Source organism: Dendrobates tinctorius, unplaced genomic scaffold (assembly GCF_039654945.1).
Source record: "Dendrobates tinctorius isolate UK_male_01 unplaced genomic scaffold, ASM3965494v1 ptg000158l, whole genome shotgun sequence".
NCBI lineage: Eukaryota > Metazoa > Chordata > Amphibia > Anura > Dendrobatidae > Dendrobates > Dendrobates tinctorius.
Window position 1 is genome coordinate 8,736,972 of NW_027361825.1, and position 9,760 is coordinate 8,746,731.

Consider the following 9,760-nt stretch of genomic DNA (forward strand, 5'->3'; position numbering starts at 1 on the left):
GTTGTTTCTAATCCTTTGCTTTGAGAAGATGCAGTTGCACCTGATTTATTTGAAATCATTGTAGTTTCTACTTCTTTACTTTCAGAAGGTAATGTTGAACCTCCTTTAGTTGTAACCATTGTAGTTTCTGCTCCTTTACCTTCAGAAGATGCTGTTGTACCACCTTTAGCTGTATCCACTGTAGTTTCTACTCCTTTAGTTTCAGAAGATCCAGCTTTACCTTCTTTAGTGGTAATCATTGTGGTTTCTGTTCCTGTACTTTCAGAAGATGTTGTTGTACCTCCTTTATTTATAACCATTGTGGTTTCTGCTCCTTCACTTTCAGAAGATGCTGTTGTACCTCCTTTAGTTGAAACTATTGTAGTTTCTACTCCTTTACTTTCAGAAGATGCCAATTTACCTTGTTTAGTGGTAGCCATTGTGGTTTCTACTACTGTACCTTCAGAAGATGCCGTTGTACCTCCTTTACTGGTAACCATTGTAGTTCCTACTCCTTTACTTTCAGAAGATGTTGTTGTTCCTCCTTTATTGGTAACAATAGTGGTTCCTGCTCCTTTACTTTCAGAAGATGCTGTTGTACCTCCTTTAGTTGTACACATTGCAGTTTCTACTTCTTTACTTTCCGAACGTGCTGTAGTGCCTCCTTTTGTAGTTTCTACTTCCTTACTTTGAGTAGATGTCACTGTACCTCCTTTAGTTGTAATCATTGAATTTTCTACTCCTTTAGTTTCAGAAGATGCTTTTATAACTTCTTTAGTTGTAACCATTGTAGTTTCTACTCCTTTACTTTCAGAAGGTGCCATTGCGCGTCCTTTGGTTGTAACCATTGTGGTTTCCACTACTGTACTTTGAGAAGATGCTGTTGTACCTCCTTTAGTTGTAACCACTGTAGTTTCTACTCCTTTAGTTTCAGAAGATCCAGTTTTACCTTCCTTAGTGGTAATCATTGTGGTTTCTGTTCCTGTACTTTCAGAAGATGTTGTTGTACCTCCTTTAGTTGTAACCATGGTTATTTCTATCCCTTTACTTTCAGAAGATGCCAATGTAACTCCTTTAATTCTAGCCATTGTGGTTTCTAATCCTGAACTTTCAGAAGATGCTGTTATATCACCTTTATTGGTAACCATTGTTGTTTCTAATCCATTGCTTTGAGAAGATGCTGTTGCACCTGATTTAGTTGAAATCATTGTTGTTGCTACTTCTTTACTTTCAGAAGGTACTGTTGTAATCATTGTGGTTTTTGCTCTTTTACTTTCAGAAGATGCTGCTGTGTCTCCTTTAGTTGTAGTCATTTTAGTTTCTACTATTTTACTTTCAGAAGAAGCCGTTGTACCTCCTTTATTTGTAACCATTGTAATTTCTTCTCCTTTACTTTCAGAAGATGCTGCTGTACCTCCTTTAGTTGTAATCATTGTAGTTCCTTCTCCTTTACCTTCAGAAGATGCAGTGGTACCGCCTTTAGTGGTAACAATTGTGGCTCCTGCTCCTGTACTTTGAGAAGATGCCACTGTACCTCCTTTAGTTGTAAGTATTGTAGTTTCTATTCTTTTACTTTCAGAAAATGCCATTGTACCTCCTTTAGTTGTAACCATTATAGTTTCTGCTCCTTTACTTTCAGAAGATGCTGTTGTACCTCCTTTAGTTGTAACCACTGTAGTTTCTACTCCTTTAGTTTCAGAAGATCCAGTTTTACCTTCCTTAGTGGTAATCATTGTGGTTTCTGTTCCTGTACTTTCAGAAGATGTTGTTGTACCTCCTTTATTTGCAACCATTGTGGTTTCTACTTCAATTTCAGAAGATGCTGTTGTACCTCCTTTAGTTGTAACCATTGTTATCTCTGTTCCTTTACTTTCAGAATATGCCAATATACCTCCATTAGTTGTAGCCATTTTGCTTTCTACTCCTGAACTTTCAGAAGATGCTGTTGTATCATCTTTAGTGGTAACCATTGTTGTTTCTAATCCTTTACTTTGAGAAGATGTTGTTGCACCTGATTTAGTTGAAATCATTGTAGTTTCTACTCCTTTACCTTCAGAAGGTACTGTTGTACTTCCTTTAGTTGTAAACATTGTAGTAGCTGTTCCTTTACTTTCTGAAGATGCTGTTGTATCTCCTTTAGTTGTAATCATTGTAGTTCCTTTTCTTTTACCTTCAGAAGATGAAGTTGTACCTCCTTTAGTTGTAAGTATTGTAGTTTCTACTCTTTTACTTTCAGAAAAAGCCATTGTACCTTCTTTAGTTGTAACCATTGTATATTCTATTCCTAAACTTTTAGAAGATGCTGTTGTACCTCCTTTAGTTGTAACCATTTTAGTTTCTGCTCCTTTACTTTCAGAAGATACTGTTGTACCTCTTTTAGTTGTAACCATTGTGGTTTCTGCTCCTGCACTTTCAGAAGATGCTGTTGTACCTTCTTTAGTTGTGACCATTGTAATTTCTACTCCTTTAGTTTCAGAAGATGCTGTTGTACCTTCTTTAGTTGTGACCATTGTAATTTCTACTCCTTTAGCTCCAGAAGATCCAGTTGTACCTTCTTTAGTGGTAACCATTGTGGTTTCTGTTTGTTTACTTTCAGAAGATGTTGTTGTACCTGATTTAGTTGTAACCATTGTAGTTTTTGCTCCTTTACTTTCCGAAGATGCTGTTGTATCTCCTTTAGTTGTAATCATTGTAGTTCCTACTCTTTTACCTTCAGAAGATGCAGTTGTACCTCCTTTAACGGTAACAGTTGTGGTTTCTGCTCCTGTGCTTTCAGAAGATGTTATTGCACCTGATTTAGTTGTAACTATTGTAGTTTGTGCTCCTTTACTTTCAATAGATGCTGGTGTATCTCCTTTAGATGTAATAACTGTAGTTTCTACTCCTTCAAAAGATGCCGATGTACCTCCTTTAGTTGTAGCCATTGTGATTTCTGCTTCTGAGCTTTCAGAAGATGCTGTTGTATCACCTTTAGTGGTTAACGTTGTTGTTTCTACTCCTTTACTTTGAGAAGATGATGTTATGCCTGATTTAGTTAAAATCATTGTAGTTTCTACTCCTTTAGTTTCAGAAGGTGCTGTTGTACTTCCTTTAGTTGCATCCATTGTAGTTTCTTCTTTACTTTCAGAAGATGCCGTCGTACTTCCTTTAGTTGTAACCATTGTAGTTCCTACTCCTTTACCTTCAAAAGATGCTGTTGTACCTGCTTTAGTGGTAACAATTGTGGTTTCTGCTCCTGTACTTTTAGAAGGAGCCGTTGTACCTCCTTTAGTTGTAAACATTGTAGTTTCTGCTCCTTTACTTTCAGAAGATGCTGTTCTACCTCTTTTAGTTGCAACCATTGTAGTTTCTACTTCTTTATTTTCAGAATGTGCTGTTGTGGCTCTTTTAGTTGTACCCTTTGTAGTTTCTTCTTCTTTGGTTTTAGAAGATGCCGATGTACCTCCTTTAGTTGTAACCATTGTGGTTTCTACTCCTTTACTTTGAGAAGATGCTGTTGCACCTGATTTAGTTGAAATCATTGTAGTTTCTACTCCTTTACTTTCAGAAGGTGCTGTTGTACCTCCTTTCATTGAAACCATTGTAATTTCTACTCCTTTACTTTCAGAAGATGCTAATGTGCGTCCTTTAGTTGTAACCATTGTAGTTTCTACTTCTTTAGTTTCAGAAGATCCAGTTGCAGCTTTTTTAGTGGTAACCATTGTGATTTCTGTTTCTGTACTTTCTGAAGATGTTGTTTCACCTCCTTTAGTTGTAACTATTGTGGTTTTAGCTCCTTTACTTTCAGAAAATGCTGTTGTACCTCCTTTAGTTATAACCATAGTGGTTTCTGCTCCAGTACTTTCAGAAGATGTTGTTGTACCTCCTTTAGTTTTAACTATTGTAGTTTCTAATCCTTTAGTTTCGGATGATGCTTCTGTACCTCCTTTAGTTGTAGTCTTTGTTATTTTTGCTCCTTTACTTTCAGAAGATGGTGTTGTACCTTCTTTAGTTGTAGTCATTGTGGGTTCAGCTCCTGTACTTTCAGAAGGTACCGATGTACCTTCTTTTGTTGTAAGCTTTGTAGTTTCTGCTTTTGTGCATTCAAAAAATGCCATTGAACATTCATTAGTTGTGACTCTTTTGGTTTCCGGTACTGTACTTTTAGAAGATGTTGTTGTGCCTCCTTTATTTGTAAGCTTTGTAGTTTCTACTCCTGTACTTTCAGATGATGTCACTGCACCTCCTTTAGTTGTAGTTTCTACTCTTGTACTTTTAAAAGATGTTGTTGTACCTCCTTTAGTTGTAACCATTGTGGGTTCATCTACTGTATTTTTAGAAGATGCTATTGTACTCACTTTAGTTGTAACCATGGCTGTTTCTACTCCTTTACTTTTAGAAGATCCTGTTATACCTCTTTTAGTTGTAAGCTTTGTTGTTTCTCCATCTATACTTTCAGAAGATGCCGTTGTAATTTGTTTCATTGTAACCTTCAAAGTTGTTCTTTTAATTGATGTTCCTGTTGTTACAACTTTTGTAGTCTCTGTTCCTTTACTTTTAGAAGGATATGCTGTAGAAACATTTGTGGTGCATTTGTCAATTGTTGCCGTTGTTAAACTTTCTGTAAAATATTGATATAAAGTCATGATTAGGATATGCATGAATTCAATATATTTTCTACTAGCATTTTTAGCATGTGAGTTATTCTGTGATGCTCGATGTAGCACCAAATTACAGATTTTTAAATATTTTTTTATTTTACTTATTTTTATAACCCCATTCATTTTGACAACACTACAAATATCCTCATTGCTGTCCCCATTGTTGACAATCTACATGTCTGTTAGTATTGAGGGATCTTATAAAGCATGCTACATTTGTTTTTACAATTTTCAATTAACACAGAACCCAAGTGCCATTTTCCCTAACACTTATGTAAGAGTTACATTGCTCTTAACTTTACATGGCTTTAATGAAAAAAACCCCAATAAAAAATAAAATAACATTTACCAATCAACATAAATAATCTGTTCACTTTAATGTATGGTTTGTTATAATTACAGAAATACTTAATATGTCCATATTATTTACTGATTTGTGACAATTATTTTTAAAGAGTGTATTAAAACATGTTTTGATACTATTGTTTTTTAATAATTTTTAATACCTGTTTTTAAAGAATACAGTAAAACCTTTGACGTTTTAACTCTTGACTTTAACTCTTAAATACTGTATATGGATATCTTCTGATATATAAAGGTGTATTTATTTACCAGTACAATATGGCTGTAAAGAAAAATACTATTTTAGACCATTAGGCAGAGAAAATCCTCCTATACTTAGCAGTACAACCTGTGACTAAATTCAAAAGATTCTGCCTGTCAAGAGAAACACATCAGGAGCTTAAATCCTGGAAAGAGAAACAAAATGAATATCAAATAATTTATTAACTATATACAAAGGCTGAGCGCAGATAGCTGCTGGGTGTCTCTCTCTCAATGTCCTTATTGTCAAGAGAATTTCCTGAGATAGAAACAGAATGATTACAGCAGTGTCCTGGCTGAGATGCACGTAGTGTGACCATTATTAATCGCTAGGTTCCTCTTCCCAAGGGGTTTCTGCGCAGCTGTAGCAGCTTTACCCCTGGATAATGTTCAGATAGTATAAAAATTGAGTCTGCCCTAAATCTTAATTGTTTATACACATATAAGTACAATATAAAAAGTAGTAAGATCAATCATTTTAGCTTTACTAGAGGTCATCCTAGTGTCCTGGTGATATTGCAAGAAATCAAGACAAATTTGGAAATAAATCTGTCCCATAGCCATTCTTGTAAAATGTCTCACAAGGATTAAAAGTCTATTTCACCACCCTACCTAAGAGAGAACTGTTGGGTTAATGATGGTTTGGAGGATTGTTTGGTCAACAGCTATCATTCATGTATCTCAATACACTAGAGCACTCAGTCAAGAGCTCCTGTTTTTTCTATAAGAGAACTTCTCCTCTGGCGAAGGCTTATCTCTCAGTTAGCAGAAGAATTTCCAGTTTGAAATCAGATTTGCCGGATTCTTTTCTCAGTCATTATCATCAGTCAGATTAGACTTGGGAGGCTCCCATACACTTAGGATTGATGACAAATTAGGCCAATATCTTTGATGTGGCCAGTGTCAGTCTAATGTGCATGGTGTATTCACATTAGTCTTATATAATCTGCATATTGCATCGGCCTGGAGAGTACCCGAGAAGAAGCAGGGCTAACCTTCCACTATCATCATTATTCCATTATCTAACCTTCCATTATCATCATTTAACTATCATCCCTTATTAATTATCCATCCCCATAGATAAGACATTTCCTTTTCAGGTTGAAGGAAATTTCACACTAGAGACCAACTCAAAACAATCTTATGATTATTATGATCTTCTAATTAACTGGTCAAATTTTAAGGTCAACCCTCAAGAAATAATATTCAATTGTGAATTAATCCATTTTAGTTCCTGTTCTGGAATTGTACAAGATTATGCCATTATCTTAGGAGAGGAGTACAACAAGGTAGCTGGAGCGTAACTATAGTAGATGCAGGGGTTGCAGTTTTAGAAGGGCTCAAAAGGTCCTTTGGCCCACATGGGAGGACCAATACTGTAAAAGGTCCTTGAATAGGAAAAAAACAACATACAAAAGCAACAACAAAAAACAACAGAAAGAAACAACATAAAAACATTAAAAAATCTAGCACAGTTAAACAGATGGTGTGATTACTAAACTAAAAAATTATTGTCATCATAATTAAGAATTATAAAGCTAATCACAGGGGCATCATTGAGTGTTTATACAGAAACTGTGCAACCTGAGCTTCTAAAATGCTGGCATATTGTCATACAAATGTGTGTAGTGGGAGTTCTCCAAACGAGGAGGAAAGAAAAAATACTGGGAATCATGACCAAACTGAGCACTGCAATCATATTTATTATACATTACATCATAAAATCATACTAAATGGTTTGTCCGCTTTATTTTTATTTTAACAGATGAGTTGAGGACATGGTTTGTGTTACTTACTAATATATTAATCTTACAGGTTCTTCTCCTTCCTCCACAGCTCTTCTGCTCACTAAATTGCTGTAGGTGGAAGAGCACGTGACCAGACTGTCCATCAGTCTCCACCAATTGAAAAACACTTCACAGGTTTTTTTTTTCAAAGTTGGTTTGGAAAAAATTGGTGGGACTACACCTAAGCCAAACAGCTGCTCAGTCATCATCATCAATGAAGATGTCAGCTGCCTGATCGCCGCTGATCCGGAATTGGTGGCATATTCAATCAAGAAGTGAGTGGACAATATGTTGGGGCATTTCTGTGTCCATATTGCAACCCAAAGGCTTGCCCTGACCATAGGTTTAATGACCCTAACTGACAGTAGCATAGACTCTTATGATGTTAGTATTCTGCGTGATTACATCTGTCATCGTATTGAGAGTCGTGGCCATAATACAAGAGCAGAAATGCAAACACATGTGTAACTGGCCTCAAGCATCATAATGGACTATGTTCTGTGAAGAGAAAACCTTGCAGAATACACTACTAAATGAAGGCAATAAAAACACCTGGTGGAAAACCTGCTGTAGTCTACAAGAGAACTTTAATATGATATCACAACAGTAACCCTAACTATAAAGCCACAAGTGCACAGTAAAGAACATTAGAGGAACATCTACAACAGCTTATTTACAACAGTCCTTACTGAAATAGGGTACACAGTGAAATCACAAAAAATTAATAATAAGGTAAATCCTTGAGGAAAACAATCTGCTCTCTGTAAGAGAACTGTAAATTAACAGCACAATGATAATACCAAAAATAAAGCCAAAAGTACACAATAAAGCATAGATGCGGATAATTTAACGTTTTTTCTGCTTCAGACCCTGGTGTATCAAGGCATACAATAAGCTATAATATATACCAGAAGAAAACCATCTGCAGTCTACAACAGAACTACCATTTAACACCAAATATAAAGCCAAAAGGATTTTTTTTACACAGGAATTTCTTAAAAACAGCCAGGATCGTGGTCTACGACGGTCAACTTCAGACCTCAACTGAGAATTTGAGCTTGTATGGGAAGTTTTCTGCTCATTCACAACACTTATTGGACTTGACAAATCTTCAAAACTTTGTAAAGAAGAATGGGGGAAGCTGTAATGTCCACAAAAAACTGTAATTCCTACCTAATAATTAAAAAGGCATGGATTCTGAAGATTTTCTTCCTTTGAGAACACGTTCAGGGTGAAATTGAGCCCTATCTAAGTTTTCAGTAAATTAATTCACTACAAGCTTCTACCTTCTTACCTGAACACTGTAGGTAAAGCAGGAGAATAAGGGTAATTTTCCATGTAGTGCAACTGGAATGGATGACATTGAGGGACTGAGTTAAATATCCATTACAGAATCCCATGATGGAGACGGCAGCGTAATCCTTCTTGCTGTGTGATGCAGAACCTTCACTACAGCCATTTATGAATGTCCATATCTGTGTATCCCCAGTGCTGAATATATTGGCGGTGTGTCACGTTACGTTGTCCCATATAATGTACGGAATGAGGAGATAGCCTGAGGCCAGCATACAAGTATCTATAAGTTCATTGGGACATGTTGAAACATAAGAAAATGTTAAATGTCAGTTAAACACTGAAAGTTTCTACTTAATGACGAGAGATAATAAAACCTGACATTGCTGCCCTGCACTCATTAGAATTACCATATATGACAGCTTCTCGTTAACTAAACTATCTGCTAGACTAAAACAGCAGGACAGGTGGAGGAAAGGCTCATAGCCTAAAGGAAGGGAATAATGGTATCGGCATAGCTATCTGTTAGATGTGTTGGTCATTAGCATAACTCATGTTGGGTTTTTGGAATTTTTCATAGGACTGGAGGTCAACCTACTGAATGATCTAAACTCAATGGATTGATATAACATACATAAACCAGTTAAAGAGTGTCTTCTTACTTTAACTTAATGACTTATTCTTAAAATAGGCAATGAGTTTTCGATTGATAGGGGTCTGACCATAGTGAAGGGCTCATGATACAGATTCAAGTGCTATGACCCTTTCATGGGCTAAGCTTAACGTCTGTGTCAACCACTTATAAGATAGATGTCTTTGAGTAAAATGATGGGGGTATGGAGTATTTACACAAGCACCCAGAGCCCTTTTGATACGATGAAACATGAATCACAAAGGTCGGACCTACACTGATTAAATGTTGGTCAATGGCCAGAGGCATAAGTAGAAGACCCAGAGTTCCCCCTCTCATTATCATGGGGGATTCCTGAAGTTATTCCCACTCCAGTAGCTTGTGTGCTCACAAAACTGATAGCAATGTAGGCACCTGATGACAGAGAAGGGAACTGTAAGGGCTCTTAGCACTGGAGGAGAGCTCACTGGTGATGGAGAGATAGGGTGGTAGAGCTGGAAACATTGTAGGAGGTCCCACTGGTGATGATAGGGAGAGTGTTGGAGTGGGTGGCATTGCAGGAAGGCCTACTGGTGATGGACAGAGGGAGTGTTAGAATGTGTGGCACTACAGGAAGACCCACTGAGGATGGACAGGGGGAGTGTTAGAGTGGGAGGCATTGCAGGAGGACCCACTGGTGATGGACAAGTGAGTGTTAGAGTGGGAGGCATTACGGGAAAGCATGATGATGTTCGACAGAGGGAGTGTCAGGGAGGCTCACACTGTAGGATGGCTCAGCAGTGATCGGCAGTGCAGTGTTGGAGTGGGCAGTTTTGTAAAACAGCCCC

General features: G+C 37.0%; 1 protein-coding gene across 1 annotated transcript; it reads right to left on the minus strand.

The window, feature by feature from the left end:
* Positions 1 to 7: 7 nt before the first annotated feature.
* LOC141052181 (uncharacterized) lies at positions 8 to 4,271 on the minus strand. The gene is made up of 4 exons (XM_073549404.1): positions 4,142 to 4,271; positions 2,531 to 3,961; positions 80 to 2,473; positions 8 to 18 (listed from the first exon to the last, which is right to left on the minus strand). Exons 1-4 carry the CDS (start codon positions 4,269 to 4,271, stop codon positions 8 to 10), a joined length of 3,966 nt encoding a protein of 1,321 aa, XP_073405505.1.
* Positions 4,272 to 9,760: the final 5,489 nt, after the last annotated feature.

Bases quoted from the DNA above. Each gene is read 5' to 3' on its own strand.
- LOC141052181 (XM_073549404.1), bottom strand. From the start codon at position 4,271: ATGGTTACAACTAAAGGAGGTACAACAACATCTTTTAAAAGTACAAGA. The intron at 3,962-4,141 runs GCACAACAACAT...CAACTAAAGAAG, and splicing joins AAAGCTTACAAATAAAGGAG to GTACAACACCATCTTCTGAA. The intron at 2,474-2,530 runs GTACAACTGGAT...TCACAACTAAAG, and splicing joins AATGGTTACCACTAAAGAAG to AAGGTACAACAGCATCTTCT.